This window comes from Dryobates pubescens, chromosome 11, assembly GCF_014839835.1.
Source record: "Dryobates pubescens isolate bDryPub1 chromosome 11, bDryPub1.pri, whole genome shotgun sequence".
Taxonomy (NCBI): Eukaryota; Metazoa; Chordata; class Aves; order Piciformes; family Picidae; genus Dryobates; species Dryobates pubescens.
The window spans coordinates 13250576-13268497 of record NC_071622.1 but is presented as its reverse complement, the minus strand read 5'-3'; the positions used below and the strand labels follow the sequence as shown (position 1 = coordinate 13268497).

General features: G+C 46.8%; 1 protein-coding gene across 1 annotated transcript in view; it reads right to left on the bottom strand.

Moving 5' to 3' along the window:
* Positions 1-17922, bottom strand: part of LAMC1 (laminin subunit gamma 1) — a 73993-nt gene that overhangs the window by 13454 nt on the left and 42617 nt on the right. Inside the window, exons 2-13 of the mRNA XM_054165641.1 lie at positions 14019-14323; positions 12009-12139; positions 10457-10623; positions 9178-9366; positions 6784-6901; positions 6589-6687; positions 6348-6484; positions 5386-5508; positions 5109-5298; positions 4283-4395; positions 2916-3137; positions 2633-2821 (exon numbers count right to left, since the gene is read on the bottom strand). Coding sequence (XP_054021616.1) covers positions 2633-2821; positions 2916-3137; positions 4283-4395; positions 5109-5298; positions 5386-5508; positions 6348-6484; positions 6589-6687; positions 6784-6901; positions 9178-9366; positions 10457-10623; positions 12009-12139; positions 14019-14323 — 1983 coding nt within the window. The remainder of the gene's footprint in view (positions 1-2632; positions 2822-2915; positions 3138-4282; positions 4396-5108; positions 5299-5385; positions 5509-6347; positions 6485-6588; positions 6688-6783; positions 6902-9177; positions 9367-10456; positions 10624-12008; positions 12140-14018; positions 14324-17922) is intronic.

The following is a 17922-nucleotide window of genomic DNA, read 5'->3' as shown; positions in this document are numbered from 1 at the left end:
AAACACACGTGCTGCAGCTAAAAGCCCTCTGCTGCTGTCTCACCCAGACCCCACTGCAGCCCCTTCTGCAAAGGACACTCTCCAGCGTCCTCCTCTTTCATCTTTCTCTTGGGGCCAGAAAGGTGCAAGAAACCAGAAAACCACAGAACTGAGGTTGGAAGAGACATTTGAGACCATCAAGTCCAACCGCTCACCTAGAGCTCACACTTCCACTGTTACTGCTAAGCCACTACTACTAAATCATGTCCCTCAGCACCACATCCATACACCTTCTAAATCCCTCCAGAGAAGGGAAATCCACCACTGCCTTGGGCAGCCTGTGCCAATACTTGAGAACCCTTTCTGTGAAGAAATGTTTCTAATATCCAACCTGAACCTACCCTTGCACAGCTTGAAGACATTTCCTCTTGTCCCATCTGCTGTTGCACACAAGAAGAGACCAACCCTCATCTCGCTGCAACCTCTTTTCAGGCAGTTGTAGAGGGTTAGGAGGTTTCCCTCAGCCTCCTCTTCTGAGTGCAGGACTCAACACATGACTTCATTGAATCTCATAATGTTGGCCTCAGCCCATCAATCCAGCCTGTCCAGATCTCTCTGCAGAGCTCCCCTGCCTTCCAGCAGATTGACATGTCCACCCAACTTGCTGTCATCTGCAAACTTACTGAGGGTGCACTTGAACCCCCTCATCCAGATCATTGATAAAGCTGTTAAAACCACATGCAAACCCCTTCCCTTAAACTTAAGCTGCTTTTTTCACTCAAGCTTTGCATGATGAATTTCAGCTCCTCATTTCCCTCCTATCCCTTTAAGCCAAACCTACTTGCTGCAGTTTGTTGCTAATTTAAAAGTCCAAGCAGGTAGAGCTCTGTGGGGTGTCACTGCTCCACAAAACCTCACTGCCAACAAGATCTGTCAAACCTCCATGGGCAGCCAGTGAAGCATCCAACTCAGTAGCTCCCTATGCTTACTGCAGGTTTCACCTCCCCAGCCAACTACTAGCTCCATTTCTTAAACAATTCTTGCACACATGAACTGTCTTTCCCCTCATTTTCCCTGTCACACACCAAGAAGGCAGCAGGAGACAGGAGGAACTCTTGTGCAATCATAGAGATAGAAGCAAAATGAGCTTGTACGGACACCTGAGGTACAGGGAAACTGGAGCTCTGGACTGAGCAATGACACCCATGGGAACCTCCATGAGGTGCCTCTGTGCATGGTCAAGAGCTTTTCTAAGCATTTCAAGCATTTCTGGGTATTCTGTACTTCGGACTCTGCCATGCCAGGCTGAAAATCAGAAGAGAAGCAAAGGAAGCTGCCTAGCTGTTCACTGGCAGAACAAAAGGCTCTTAATGGCTCAGGTAGAAGCTCAGCCTTCACGGTTTATTGCTAAGAAAATGATCTGAACCTGTTCACATATTTCTCTTTAAAACCACTGAGCATAAATTCAGTTTTTGAGTCACTGCAGTCTTCCTGCTTTTCCTAGGGAGGGCACTGGCCCTCCTCTGCAAGCATCCTGCAGTGCCTCTTTGGCTGGCAAATTGCTTCTTCTAATTTTATTTCAGCCTGACCCACCTTCCTGGCTTTTTTCATTCTGTTCTGTTTTCTGCCCAACACCATGCAACTGACAGAACTCTGTTAGAAGCTATCACAACTCACCTACACAGCACACAGAGCAGGCTGCTTAGATGAAGCCTTTGTTCCCCTTTTGTTCTTAAGGGACAGACACAAAGAACAGCAGCAGCCCTGGAGAGCAGTCAGGCTGAGAGGGACCTGGGGGTGCTGGTCGACGGTAGACTGAACATGAGCCTGCAGTGTGCCCAGGCAGCTAAGAGGGCCAATGGCATCCTGGCCTGCATCAGGAACAGTGTGGCCAGCAGGAGCAGGGAGGTCATTCTGCCCCTGTACACTGCACTGGTTAGGCCGCACCTCGAGTACTGTGTCCAGTTCTGGGCCCCTCAGTTTAGGAAGGATGTTGACTTGCTGGAACGAGTCCAGAGAAGAGCAACAAAGTTGGTGAGGGGTTTGGAACATAAGCCCTACGAGGAGAGGCTGAGGGAGCTGGGGTTGCTTAGCCTGGAGAAGAGGAGACTCAGGGGTGACCTTATTGCTCTCTACAACTATCTGAAGGGAGGTTGTAGACAGACAGATGTTGGTCTCTTCTCCCAGGCAAGCAGTACCAGAACAAGAGGACACAGTCTCAGGCTGCGCCAGGGGAGGTTCAGGCTGGATGTTAGAAAAAAGTTCTATACAGAAAGAGTGATTGCACATTGGAATGGGCTGCCTGGGGAGGTGGTGGAGTCGCCATCACTGGAGGTTTTTAGGAGAAGACTTGACAGGGTGCTTGGTGCTGTGGGTTAGTTGCTTGGGCGGAGTTGGATTGGTGATGGGTTGGACGCGATGATCTTGAAGGTCTCTTCCAACCTGGTTTATTCTATGTATTCTATGTATTCTATGTGATCCCCACACAGGAGAGAAGCTAGGGCTCAGGAAGGCAGAAGGATTTGAACCAGAAGACACAACAGCTTTCAGTGCTGTTTACAGCAGGTCAGAGCCCCAAAACTGGTTTGAGAGAGGTTTCCACAGGCATGTGGGGTATAGAGGCAGGGGGGAAAAGGGTGGTGTAGGAACACACCTGTAGTGCCAGTCTGGCAGCTAGTGCACACAACCTCCCTTGTGCGGGGCACGATGGCACAGCTCGAGCTGCCGGGGCACGGGCAGGGCTGGCAGTCTGAGGCTGTGCCTGCTGTCGCATCTCCGTAGTAGCCATCACTGCACTTCTCACAGTGAGCCCCCGCCGTGTTATCCCTGCAATGGCACACGCCTGCAACAGACAGGAAGATGGGTTTTGCTTCACTGTCCAGCTCCAAAAGAAGAGCAGCCCTCTTGCTGCTCCCTGTTTTATGGTCCCATCTTACCTGTCTCGGGCTCGCAGGTCTCACTGTGCCCATTGCAAGCACAAGGCACACAGGGGCTGTAGGGCCCGAGGCCCGGTGTCTCTCGACGGTACCCAGAGGAGCAGCGCTCACAGAACTGCCCCTCGTATCCTGCTGGACAGGAGCAGCTCTCAACCCAGGGCACAGGCACGCCAGGTCCAGGACGAGCACTTGTGATGGTAACATCATCCAGGTGACCAGCACCTAGAAAGCATCAAGAGAGGGGAAACGCTTTGTAACCACAAAGGCTCTCAGCACCACTCCACCAACCACACATCTGAATGGTCCCAGGGACAGACAAGTGGATGCTTGCAGCTGGTAAAGTGAACCAAGAAGCAAAATCCTTCAGGAAGGTTTAGACAGATGAGAAAAGATGCAACACAGATCAAGAAGGGGATGCACAGGGCAGGGAAGTTGAGAATAACAAGACAGAGAAGGATGCTGGGAACTGCATGTGAGCAAGCGCAGTTAGTTAAGTACGTTACATCTTGCACGTGTGTGGTTTGCATTTCCAATGCAAACACCAAACCCAATTCCTGTCTTTCCAAGGTGGACAAACCATTTTCCCAGCAATTTTAATGCACCATCTCTGACACAGCGTCCGCACATCATGCCTGCGGGTAAACTCCTCAGAGCAAAGCACTGAGCAGAGCCTCAGCTCCCACGTAAGAGCAGTGGCTACAGCACTTAGGGGATGGCTTGTTCCACAGCTTTCCTCCCCTCCATTTCACAGCCCCACATTCCTCTTTGTGAGTCACCTCTGCTGAAAAACACTTGCAGCTTTCCCACCTTTCCCAAATGCAAATTCTACCTTTGCAGTTTTCTGAAAAACTACTTCCTCACACAACAGCACCCAAGGACAAAAGCTGGTTTTGCTCCAAATTTATGTGTGAGTTCTTAAATAACTTCTCATTACAAGGAACTTTAACTCCAGTTCAGCACAGGCAGTGCTTTTGAGACCTTTTCCTTCCCATTTGTCAAGCCAAGGCAGGACCAGGCAACAGGGAGGATGTAACCATTCCAGGTGTGGCAGAAACCGAGGCCGAAATGTACACTCCATGCAATTCTCCTACATGTCATTCTTCAGAACCCTCTGCTACACATTTCTACTGATCTGGAAGACACTGGCTGTCTAATGCAGCAAAACCCCATGTTTAGACGTAAACAATCAGCAGGGGATGGGTGCTCAGCTTCTAAACTTTCAAAAGGCAACACATTTTACCCCATGTCTTCTTCAGGAGGCCTGGGAGAAGCTGTTACACAGAAAGGCTAGGTAAAAAGCGGTCTGCAGAAGCTTTACCAAAGAAGCTGCCACAACTATTTCTGCAACATTCAGCTGAGCGACTTACTTCTCTCACTGTACGTCCCACGGATCTTGATAGAAGTCAAGTTGTGCAGAAGCTTCTGGAACTCAAATGCTGTAAGAACAGGCCTCCACGGGTAGTCTGCAGCCTCATGGAGCCTAGGGAGAAGAGCCATATATTATCAGCAAAGCCTTCAGATGCTAACAGCTGCACCCTTTTAACACACCCTTTCCAGCAGCAACATAGTTCACACACAGTTACACAACGCTGCTGGACAGCGAGCTTCAAATTAACCTGATAAGACCACTCTTCTGAGCTAAAATTCATGCTGCTTGTTTCCTCAAGAGCTCAGAGGCCAGGTGAACCTCGGGGTAGGTCTCAGCTGCTCCCATCACATTGGAACTGTGAGTTCCCAACACAAGAACAACATGAAACTGCTGGAGCAGGTCCAGAGCAGGGCCACAAAGACGATCAGAGTGCTGAGGCACCACCTCTTAAGGCATGGGCTGAGTTGGGTTTGTTCAGCCTGGGGAAATAAAGGCTCTGGCGAAAGCCTTCCATAACCTGACGGGGTCTACAGGAAAGCTGGGGAGGCACTTTTAATAAGGACTTGTAGCGATAGGGTGAGGAAGAATGGATTGAAGCTGGAAGGGCGATTTAAACTGGAAAAGAAATTCTTCACAATGAAGGTGGTGAAACATGGGAACAGGTTGCCCAGGGAGGTCACAAATGCCCCCTCCCTGAAGGTGTTCAAGGCCAAGTTGAACAAGGTCTTGAGCAATCTGTTCTGATGGAAGATATCCCTGCCCATGACATGAGGGCTGGAAGCAGACGATCTTTAAAGTCCTTCCAACCCAAACCATCCTCTCACCTGAAAGTGTAGGTCACCACGTTCTCACTGGGGTAAGGGTTGCCCTGGGCAATGAGCGGCACTGACACTCTCAGCCCAGCCCCTTCCAGCACCAGGTCCTCTGCAGAGAGGCGCGTGTCACGCCTGTCCACGCGGAAGGAAAACGTCAAGTTTTGCCCATAGCTCAAAACCTGGTTGCCCAAGAACTTGCCTGAAAGGGGCAGAAATGGTTGCAGTTAGGCAACAGAACAGACAGGGCACAAGCAGCACAGAAAGCCTCACTTCTCAAATGACCTACGTGGGGCAACAAAATAGATGGGGAAGTAGCTGTCAGAGATCACAGAGATATCCTGGCTCTCCGCACTCCACTGCAGCGAGACTTCAGAGCCATCGCGCTGCTCGGCACGCCACTCGTCCTCTCCTGCAAAAACCAAACGTGCAAGGATTAACACCCTTGGAAGATGCAGCTCCGCACACACCTCTCATGCCAAGCTCTGTGAGCCTGTACACCGGCACTAACACATTTCTGAAAGCAGCTGTGCAAGAAGACATAGACAGTCATCATCACCTTTCCATGTTAAGCCCCTAACTCAAGTGCTGACTTGAACCCTCTGAACTTTGAGCCCTATCACAACTATTTGTTCAAAATCTTCTCTTCTAAAGAGCTTAAGCAGGGATGGGGAAACCTGCAGTTCCCTGCAACTTGATAAGCATTTTGGCCTTTGTACAAACTGTTCTGCAGTGGAATTTTAATTAAAGATATGTTCTTTTCAGACTAGGCAGCATGAGAACATGCAAACAGAGGGAACTATGAAAAAAGACTTTTGCTGAGCTTACAGACTTACATCAGAAACACAACTGCATTTTATTCAGAGGTATATAAACACCAAATCTAAAGTGATTATAATCCTGTCAGAAACTCTCAATTTGGTTTTATAGCTGAGGAAACGCTTCCTTTGCCAGCACTTCTCTCAAGCCCTTTATATTTGCAATTCCCAGTTGCACCTGCATGGCGTACATTAGTGCTGGGTGCCTGAGGCTAGGGCTGTGAATTCATTCCTCCCTAACTGAACAAGTGAGCTGTAGACATGGAAGCTCCCAGGAACTTCAGAATTAACTCAGCACTCCCCAAAGAGAGATCCCAGCTTTGCCTGCTCAAGGTTTGTGGCCTTGCACAGAGAGGAAGGGGAAGATTTTTTTAATGGCTTCTGACTTGTGTCTACAGCTCAATCTGCCATAAAAAGGAAGGTTCCACTTTACCAAACTGGAAGTTGGAGGTGATGCTGTAGATACTGTAGCCAATGGCATTGGTGCAGACTGAAGAGTGTCCAAAACAGAAGCAGGGGGTACAGCCTCTTGGATTGGAAGAATCCAGATGGAAAAACCCAGGTTTGCATCTGAAGATGTGAAGGAAAGAGAACTCATTTCCTTGATGCTCACCCCAGGCCATCGCTTGGATGTTTCTCATTCTTGAAACAAAGCCCTGGGAATTGAAACTCACCTCTCACAGTGGAAGCCTTCAACATTGTCCTTGCATGCACACCGTCCCGTATCAACATTGCATTCCCCTGTGCTGCCAGCCAGATCACAAGAACAGGGCCTGAGAGAGTCAGGGGAGAGGATAAACCATTAAGAGCCACACAGAGAAGTGAAAAAGCACCTAGTTTTAATTCTAGAGAGTAGCAGTCCTCCTTACCTGCACCCAGCTTCAGAGAGAGAGTGGAAGCCTGGCTGGCAGCGGTCACACTTCTCACCCATCACACCGGGCTTGCAGCTGCACTGGCCATAGCTGTCACACTGCGTGCTGAGGGAGCCTATGGGGAGAGCAGGGACAGGCACCTCAGCAGACCCACATGGCTCTCTATCAGCCTGCTTTACACAATGGGCAAGAAACATGGGGAAAGAAAGGTGGAAACACAGCTTACCTAGGGACTGCCTGCCTGTAGCTCACAGGGATTTTTTCCCTTAGGAAAGGGAATCTAGAGATGCTGAATCATTACCTAACCTTCCAAACGACAGACAGCTTTCCAGTCTTTTTGTCAACCTTTTTACATATAAACTTCAAATTGCAATCTCATTATTATTCCTGGTTTGTCCTCAGTGCTACCTTTGCATGGCCCTAAGACCATGCCTGTTTTACCCTGCAGCACACCATGTCTGAGATTTTATTCCCTGGATCCTCTGTGTTCTCCATAATCACCATGTCCTCTTTATCAGGGAATATCCCTGTCTCTCCCTTTCAAGCTTTTATTTACTCCTTGATTCCCAAGTTGAAGCCTAAACCACTTCCTTGGAGCAAGGCTATATGTGCCACTATTATGCCTAACAAACACTTGAGCAAACCCCACATTTTTGGAAGGGTATTTCCCTCAGTACTGCTCTGATCAAGAGGACTTGCACAGAAAGCAACAGGTCTTTAATGTGTGGCAGACAAAATGCTTTCTCCCAAGCACTGACGCAGCCTACAGCCTAGGAATTGCCAGCACTGCAACGGTTAACTACCAGAAGAAAAAGTATTTTAATATACAGAAATAGTTGCTTCTTTCCACTTCAGTCCACAGCAGAAGATTATAACAAAGTGAAGAGTTACAAAATAATTAAGCTGGACAGGACAGAACAACTCAAAAACCTTTACTATATAAAAGCCAAAGTTCAGATCCCCTTTGCAGTTCCAGGAAAAAGCAGTACTTGGTCAAAAAAGAAAAGGCAATTTAAACCTATCCAGGGGTTTCAAATGCACCCAGGGTGCCAGTGTGCCATGGGATACAAGCTGATGGCTAAGTTAAGGCCAAATTTCAGAGTGCTTTATAAAGACCTGAGAAGTCACCTCCCTGTTTCTCAACCGTCTCAGCTGACACCAGCCCTCATCCCTCTTAAAATAAGATGTGACACGAGGATCTGAGAGAGCAAGCACAGAAAGAAAGAGGCCTTTCTTGGTCAAAAAGTCACAACTGTGCAACTCTCTGACCAAATTAGATAGGAGATGTACCCTGGCAGACCTCTTGCTGTCTGCTTATAGGGCATGCTGCAAGCAATTACTTATTCCAGCTACTCTATTTTGGAACCTCACATCTTACTATCTGTTACCCTTTTGTCTCCTTTCCCCCTTCTTTGCTGTGGGCTTGTGTAGTTACAGGATTACTCTATACAGGTCAAGTGGTTCCCTTGACTACAAAAGATTTGTCCTCCTAACAGAATTTTGTCCTTCTAGGGTTTTTTAAATTTATTTTTAATGGGTTTAACTACATATTTTGAGTTTACTTCGATTTTTCTCACCCCCACCCCTTTCTGTGTTTAAGGTTTCACTGGTTTGTATTTATAGTGCTTGGATACTCAGTAGGAGAAACTGATTCAGCTGAAGTTCACTACAATTCTTCAGTATGACCAACCTCCAGAAATATCCCCTCACATCATCTTGTTTAAGAATTTAAATGAGCTCTTCAGTGCTGGGAGCACACAATGGGAAACAAAACAAAACCCAACACACACACACAGATAAAACCTCCCCAAAATCCCCAAACCTACCAAACAAAAAATAACAACAACAACATCTGTTTCAGAAGACATTTTTGAAGGAGCAAATGCTGCAGAGGTGAACCATCTGCCCCTGCCATCCTGACTCCAGTTGTTAGATCCAAGGGTAATTTAAACCAAAGCACAACCCAATAAACATTTCCTACATGGGAGGGGGAAAAGGAAAGAAAAGGTAAACAAAATTATCTGAAAGGAGGTTGAAGCCAGGTGAGGGTTGGTCTCTTCTCATTAGTAACAAGAGACAGGACGAGAGGAAGTGGCCTCAAGTTGCACCAAGGGAGGTTTAGATTAGACATTAGAAGAAACTTCTTCACTGAGAGGTTTCTCAAACACTGGAACAGGCTCCCCAGGGAGGTGGTTGAATCACCACCAGCCTTGGTGGAGTTAGATAATGGTTGGACTGGATGATCTTAGAGGTCCCCTCCAACCAAAAGGATTCTGTGATGATCCTATGTATTTTTCACCCTGTACTTTGCACTTAGCTGTGTAACCAAGAGAAAAGCAAGCTTCTGTGCACAGGAGATTGCAAGCAGAAACAGTTGCTGCTGGTCCTTACCAACAGGGTTGCAGCTGCAGGGCAGACATCCCTCCTCACTGCCCAGACGATAGAAGCTGTCCCTGCACCTCTCGCAGTGGGCACCATCAGTGTTATCCGAGCAGCCTGTGCAGTGCCCCCCATGGCCCGTGGAGCGGTACAGCTCGGGGTCAAAGTAGCACTCCTGTGACCTCCCATTGCAGTCACAAGCTGTGAAGACAAGGGTACCATCATTAGAGAGCATAAGTGGTCACACAAGCCCTGCAGTCACAAGACTCACTACACAGATATAAAACTGTAGAGGAGCTGGAGCAGGAGCCTATAACCATCCTGAGATGTACGCACAGATCACCTGAAGCTTTTGTGCATCAATGAGACAAAAAAGGGGGAAGCAAGGTTTTGTGATAGTTGAACATGGGCAGGTGGAAGTAAAGATACAGCAGTGAAACAGGCTCCTCAAAACCGCTCTCATCCACATCCAGAAGAGAACCAGCATTTTCTAACCTACTTTTTTCCTCTTTAGGCTGCCATTTGCAGCTGAAATGCTGCCCTGCTGATCTCAGTTGTGCAAACAAGCAAGACAAGATAACAGCAAGGCTGATTTCATGCTGTGAGGAGAGTTTCTCCCCTAGATTACAGATCCTCTCTGTCCAAAAAGTAGGAGACATGGGTTTCACTGGCCTGTTGAGGAAAGCCACAAGTCTTGACCAGACAGCTGGGACTGATCAAAACACCCAGGGGTCAGACAGGAAGAAAGCTTTGCTGTCTAAAAAGCTTCCCCATAAAGTAAACTACCAGAAGCTGTGGTCCACGACAGAAACCCAAACAAAATAAACTGGCATTCAGTCACAGAGATGCACGTTTGTGAATCACAGCTATTGCAACAGCCTCTAAATTGGACAAAATATTCAACAAGCAACTATAAAAACCAATAATCCAAATACAAGAGGAAGTCAGTGGATGCTAAATGAACTTTTGGAAGGTCGGTGGTAGTCCAGTATACTAAATGCAGGAAAGCCTGTACATTTTTTGTGGCACATCTCTTTCACAAGGGTCACTCCTATCTTGCTTCAGAAAAGAGATGATCCCCTCTAGGGATCTACCAGAAAGCTCCTACAGGACAGGAGTGAAATGATCAGCAGTCCTGCAAAATCTCTGCTGAAAACCACCAGAACTGTGCTTAACGCTGACTAAGTGCAATCAAGACAAGTTAAAGCCATGGAGGGCCAGCTCCTGGATGCCAGCAGAGGCAGAAGATTCAACCTCTGAGAGGTTTCCCCTCAAGCATGGCCACACATACGCAAGCATTCGTTGGCACTCTCTGCTGTGGCTCTCCTCCAGGGACGGTCATTGAAGAAGGGAAGACACTTTTCACAGTCGACCCCAAAGGTGTTGTGTTTGCAGTTGCAGACCAACTTCCCAACCTCATTCTTCATGCACTCGCTTGCATGCCCGTTACATTTGCATCTGGTTGAGGAGACAGAGAACATGTATTTAAACTTCAGGGATCCAGGTGATTCACAGAGCAAACCCAAAACCTAAGCCCAGATCTGAAAATATGAGGTGAGACAACAGCAATGGTAAATGGTCATAAAACTGAGAAGATATCTGCTGCTGTTCAGCCTGAAGAAGAGGAGGCTCCAGGGAGGCCTTACTGAGATCTTTCAGTATCTAAGGAGGGCCTTACAAGAAACAGAGACACTTTTTACCACGGCCTGTAGTGACAGGACATAGGGCAATGATTTTAAACTGAAAGGACACAGGTTTAGATCAGACATAATGACGGGAAGTTCAATAATGAGAGTGAGGAGACGCTGGAACAGGTTGACCAGAGAAGTGGGATGCCCCACCACTGGAAGTGCTCATGGTCAGGCTGGGTGAAGTTCTGAGTAACCTGCTCTAGTTGCAGATGTCCCTGATGTCTGCGGTGGGTTGGACTTGATGACCTTTAAATGTCCTTTCCAAACAAATAGGTGTAGTATGTTTGCGTTAGGCATTTACAAATGTGAGAACATCAACCAACTCTTTCAGAGTCTGTCACTGAAATAGAGTAAGCTGAGTAGAAGTAGAGAGGTTTATTTGCTTTACGTTAACATACTCTCCACAGTTTCTCTCTCATGAGAGTCTAGAAGGCATGCATGCTGGCGGTGTGTTTGTACCAGTAAGAAATCACATAGCACAAAGGTGACTAATACAGGTGCCCAGGGATCTCCACAGCGTGGTGGTGCAGCCAAGGCAAATCCCCACGCTGTCAAATCCCAGTCTCAGGACAGCTCTCTGTAAACAGTCCAAAAACTGTTCTGGCCTCAGCTCTTGTTTAGGCAAACAGCTTATAATCAACAACTTGAGATTTAAGCTTTCTGCAACGTGTGTTGGCAAAAGACAACCAAGAACAACCATGACATTGTCCAAAGCTTCAGATCTTCCTAGGGGATACTTCCCAAAAATAGATGTGAAGCAGAGATGCTGAGATTTTCTACTGACTAATTCTACAGATATAGAAAAGAAAATTATTAACATGGTAAAAACCACACACAGTGAGGGATAAAAAAAAGTTGACTTTTTTGTCACTCTTTTCACCTTTCACCCTCCCAAACAGCTTCACATTTGGGCTAATGGAGGGGGGGAATATACATATATAATCAAACTCTGTCTGCCCTGCAATTATAACTACAATAGGTTATCCACAGGATTTGCAAGCTTGCTAAGATTCACTCTACTGCATTTTGGGTTTAAGACAGTCAATAACAACTGGAGCTTAGTAGTACCACAAGAGCATAATCAAAATCTTTAAAGCACTCTAGTCACCCTGACCAAAAGCTTTGAATGAGTACAAAGGTTTGTCTACTCACCTACCACCCACAGCAAAATCAGAAATTGCATAGTAGTAAGACTTGAGAACTTTGGGGTCATTGAAGACTTCATCTCCAAATGTGTTCAAACGATTGAGAGTCACCCTAATATCTGTAGCTGTCACCCATTCCTAGAGAAGACAGAAATCCCATCAGATGAGTTCTGTCATTAGAAGTTGGACTCTCAAAGCCATTCATTAATCAGCACATTTCTTCCTCATTGTTTTCCCCTCTGCACCTCAGAAGCTCACATGTCCTGCTCAAGAGGCCTTATACCATATCCTCCTGGTTTTGGTTTGTTTTCTAGACCCTGATCTTCTCTGGATACACTTTCCAGTGCCTCTGCACATCTGGACTGCTCTCAGCTGCGAAGCAGTTGGTAATGTCTCCAGCAAGAAGCTCAGTGGAAGCAATTAAGCAAACACACTAGTTGTACACATCCATCCAACCACAGCTTTCCTGCAAAGCTACATGGCACGAACAGGAAGAGCTTTAGGGCACATTTGTCCACAGACATACACCACACCAGGTGAAGAGACACAGACAGGGGAATAAGACTGCGGAAGCAAAACAGACAGATCTGGCTTGCAGCACAAGAGCTCTTCATAATATTTACACAGCATCTTCACCACAGTACCCTGCCCTCCTTGTCCCCAGATTCCACACCACCTTCAGCCAACAACTGTCATCAGTAACTCCTTGGTTTTGTTACAGTTTTGCAATGTCACTTTCCTTTGCTCATCCCTATGTGCGTATGACTGTGCTGAGCTGCATCACTGCTTACCTAGTACAGTAAGAATCACAGAACCACAGAATTGTTTCAGGTGGAAAACACCTCTAAGATTGAGTCTAGTTATCAACCTAAGACCACCAAGGCCATTAAACCACATCCTAAACTGCCATGTCCCCACATTCCTTGAACTGCTCCTGAGACAGTGACTCCACTACCTCTCTGGGCAGCCTGTTCCAATGACTTACCACTCTAATATCCAACCTAAACCTCCTTTGGCACAATTTCAGGTCATTTCCTCTCATTCTATGACTTCTTACTAAGAAGAGGAGACCAATCCCCACCTCACTCCAACCTCCTTTCAGGTAGCTGTAAATGGCAATGAGGTCTTCCCTCCATGTCAAGTGGCATTGTGAATGCTAACAACAAAAAACCCCAAGATAACACACACTGTGGGTAAAACCAAGCTCCCTGCAGCACATGTGGAGGAGAACAGCTCAGGGTTTCCAATAACCTTTTGTTTGTTTAGAAGAACCTCACATTTCTTGAATTTTTGTGTTCAAAACACCCATGGATGCCTCAAATATTTAACTGAGGTTTTACCTTCCTTATTTCTAAAGCAACAGCAAAATGCCCACAGCTGCTTTCTAAGTAGGCAGAGATTTGCATCCATTCGCTGAAGATCTCATATTTGAAGCATTTTTATAATCACTTTCTCAGTACAGTTTGTAGCCAGGTGGGGGTTGGTCTCTTCTCCCAGGCAACCACCAACAGAACAAGAGGACACAGTCTCAAGCTGCACCAGGGGAGGTTTAGGCTGGATATTAGGAAGAAGTTCTTAATGGAAAGAGTGATTGGCCATTGGAATGTGCTGTCCACGGAGGTGGTGGAGTCCCCACCCCTGGAGGTGTTTAGGAAGAGACTGGATGGGTTGCTCGTTGCCATGGTTTAGCTGATGAGATGGCGTTGGGTGATAGGTTGGACTTGATGACCTCAAAGGTCTCTTCCAACCTGGTCTATTCTATTCTATCTCCATGATATCCAAGGACAAATCATCCCTAATGGAATAATTTTGCTTTTTGTACCATAAACCTAGTCAAGAGTTCACCTCTTCCTTCAAAAGCATCTCTTTGGGTTGTCCATCCCAACTTCCCTGTGCAAGGGCTTTTCAATACGAGTATGGGTCATAGCGCAGCCCACTGTCAGCACAAAGCCAGCATTCACAAGGACTGAACTGACTCAACTCAGACCACCCAGCTGATGTGCTCCTGCTCACGTACCTGTAGCACGGGGCTGTTGTCAAAGTTATAGGCACTGGGACGACCCTCCAGCGTTGAGAAGGCCACGTTGCCCCCGGTGAGGGGGGAGATGTCACTGAACTCATCCGTGCAGAGGGCCTGCTGCTCGTCCTCCCCAGTCCGAATAAAGCCCCGATTGACTTTGCGATAGGTGCTCTCGCAGGAGCCGCTGTAATACTGGTAGGGCACCCAGGGGCCATCTTCCCTGGTGCGTTTGTAGATGGCAAAACTCTCCGGCCGACTGGTGTGGAACTTCAGACGCACATAGGTGATGTCAAAGGCCTTTCCTGTGGATGAGAGAAGAAAGATGTGAGACAGACTCAACTCAGAGAGCTGCACTGCAATTCTCTTTGGAAGAAAGATCTCTTCTCGTGCTCGCCAGCAGGATGAACAGCTCCCAGTAGCACCAGACTTCTCTCTTTCAATCCTGTGAACTATGTCTCCCAGCAAAGACAAAGGAACAGAAGGCAGAAGTTGAGGGCAGGCTAAGTAGACAAATAGACCTACAGACTTCTGTACAACCAAACATCTCACATGCTGCAATTCTCTTCTGCAGACATCACCACAGGTGTCCTTACCCCAACAGATTACATGAGAGCTATGAACAGTTTGCATCTAAGGCTATCTCCAAGTTATCCATACCATTTGATAATATTTTTTTCCCAAATACATATATGGGAGGAATGGGATTACCAGAGAGGCTGTAGAGCCTGGATTGTACCTCTAAATGCTCCCTAAACAGACAATATCCCAAGCTTTCTACTTCTCAGGAAGCCTCTCCTCCAGCACTGAAGTACAGAGCACGCCCTCTTCTACTCATCCCCTGGGAAAGATTAAAAAAAAGTTTAAGTTTCCCAGATCATATGATTAAAGTCACCATGACACTTCTGAGATCCAAGTGTAATAATTTACACATTAATCATATTCTCCCTCCCCTAGGAAAAATGTAAACCCACTTCCCTGCCTAACATCTCCTAACAGGTTTGGGGCAATCAGTGGCTCATTCTTCACACATTCTTCTCCGGGGACTGGAGCATTTAACCCCTAACAGGTAAAACAGCTGCCTGGGGGATTCAAACTCCTGAGGGCAAGAGGGCCATAGCACATTTCCTCTGCCATCCCTGCCAGCAGAGGGACATGTTCCCAGGAGAAGACATACAGCTGTGTGCCAGCTGCTCTTGCTCCACCTCAGCGAGCAGACTCTCTACAACCAGGACACCCTGGAGCACGTACAGAACTTGCTAAAACATGAGGTTTGCATGGCACAAAACCTTGGGTGTTTAGTCCTTGCCAAGCTCTTTCATGCTCCCACCACCTCCAAAAAAAAGGGAAAAAAAAAAATCACTGCTTTCCTCAGAGCCTGCAGCCATCATTGGTCCCTTGCTTGACTGAAAGAAAAGCTGCTAGAAGAGTTTCAGCCATCTGAGAAACAGGTTTTTTCTGCTTATAGAAGTCACATGGATTTAACCTCAACTTGTACAATCTATTAACTCCAGCATGTTAATTTTTAACACGAGGCTTTGCACCTGCTGCAGAGTGGCTCTCTTCTCAAGTTAGAGCAGACCAGATGGCACCAGGTAACAAGAACAGCGTGGCTCTCAAAGTGCACACAAAACCCGACGGCAATGAATCAGGTCATGAACCACAGCTCTCACTCTTGGGCTGCCCACTGGTTAAACTGGGACCAGCATGCATGAGACATCACATCCAGAGCCCAGCCAGAGCAGGGGAGCAACCTCTGTCCTTCCAGGCTGCTAGAAACACCAGAAGTAGCAGGAAAAGCATGGCAAAGGGGCTAGAAATCAGCATATCAGAAAAATAATGAAGTAAAAATCAAGACATAAAGCACCCAAAAAACCTAAAGCAATTTCCATGTCCTAAATAAAGAACAATCTTGTGTTGAAAGCCAACAGCCCAACCTGCCAAGGAGTATTATCTGTGCATGACATGCAAGGCCACTGAAGTATCATGCAGATACACCCCTCCCAATGCTTCCCACAAAATACCCTTTCCTATTTATATCGTGTGAGATGTTACAGATGACCTAAGTGCAAGACTGGAAGCCAGATGTTTAGTCTTTACTGAAGTAGTGGTCAGGATTTGGACTAGGCAACCCAGGGAGGTGGTGGAGTCACCATCCCTGGAGGTGTTCAAGAAATATATGGGGATGGCACTTAAGGATGTGGTTTAATGGCCATGATGGTGTTGGATTGATGGTTGGACTCAATGATCTTAGAGGCAGTTTCCAAATGAAGTGATTCTCTAACAATTCTATGATAACCTGTCTCTTGCTCAGTAGTAACATGCCATTGGCTTGGAGCCAAGATCTTCTTACATGCAGAAGACAAGTGGAAGCAATCACACCATTAATGCCAAACTGTTTCCTTAAGAGCTAGAATATCTAAAGGACCAACACCTAACAGTATAATGCAGCTTCAGTACACCCTCCCCCTTGCCATCAACACAAGAAAAGAATCCTGCTTCCATTTGTTTGTTAGTATTTTTCTTTTGAATCTCAATGTAAGGCAAGAAGAAACATCACATGTACAAATCAGAACCTCCCAGGTTTCCCATTTCTCCTGCCACACAGTCTCCTCTCAAGGACAGAGCTCCTCACTGAAGGCAAAGTATGCTTCAAAGGCGAAAAGTTCCTTCAGGAACTCAAGGTGAGCACACCAGACACAAACCAATAGACCAGGTGTGCACAAGTATCTTTTTCAGGCCCGTGGTAAACAAACCCAAGGGCCTCGAGCAGTCTGGTCTATTAGGAGGTGTCCCTGCCCATGGCAGGGAGTTGGAACTAGATGACCTTTAAGGACCCTTACAATCCATACCATTCTATGATATCCTCCCCATCCGTCTTTTCCAGATAAAGGCAAGGAGCCCTGGAAGCAAATGACTCATTTTTTGGTAAGAAAAACCCTAACAACCATATTGACTTGCAACTTGCCTGCCTGAGAACTTCACCAACTTCACCCTTGGATAGGCAGCAACTGAAAAACCTGCTAAAATTGTTTTGTCACTAATAAAACTGTCATCAGCATAATGAGACAGTTTTCTTTGAGCTGTGTGCTGAAACAAAGCAAAATGTGAGGCTGAAAGTCTGCCCTGGTGGGATTTCTTTAGGCAATTTTCATGACAAATGAGAACAGTGAAGGCATCAGGCAAGAGCACCCACTCCATGAGTCAAGAGGGGTGAGGAACTAAGCCAGAGCCAACAGCATGAAGAACATTCAATTAAACGGCGGCAAATGAACTGTCAAGAGTACCCTGCTACTTTGATTGGGAGCAGTTAGCGTTCTACTAGCAATGCATTCCTCTGGCATTGAGGAAAAATCCATTCAAGCTTCACCAAGATGATTTTGGGGAGGAAACACTTTGAAAGAATCCTGGGAATGAAGAGGGGGCCGGGCATGCACTCTCGCTCCACACAAAACCTTCTGCTCTAGCAGAAAGGCCAGGTCACAGCCTGCACGTCCTGAAAAGGAGCTATTCTTCTCCTCTCTACTACAACTGGCTTATGGTCCCTGCTCCCCAGCAGTCTCTTACAGTTTCCTGAAAAAATTCCAGCTCAGCTAAAGGCACAACACGTGCAAACAGCGCTCTGGGCAGCCAAAACATTTTCCACAGAAATCCCTTGTGCTAAATGGCCAGGGCCCTCCCTTTTTCAGCTTGGGTTTTACACAGCAGGCAAGAGGAAATGCATTCAAAACCCACCAGACCCAACAACCTGGGTGAAAAAGACATTTATTTCAGCTGGCAGAGTAAGTACTTGAGAAATCCTGATAATAGCATTAAAGAGGAATGCAGTTAATGCACAGAGAGGCTGTGTGCTCCCCACGTATCAGCTTGTCCTGGGTAAATACTGCTAGGACAATGGAGTTTA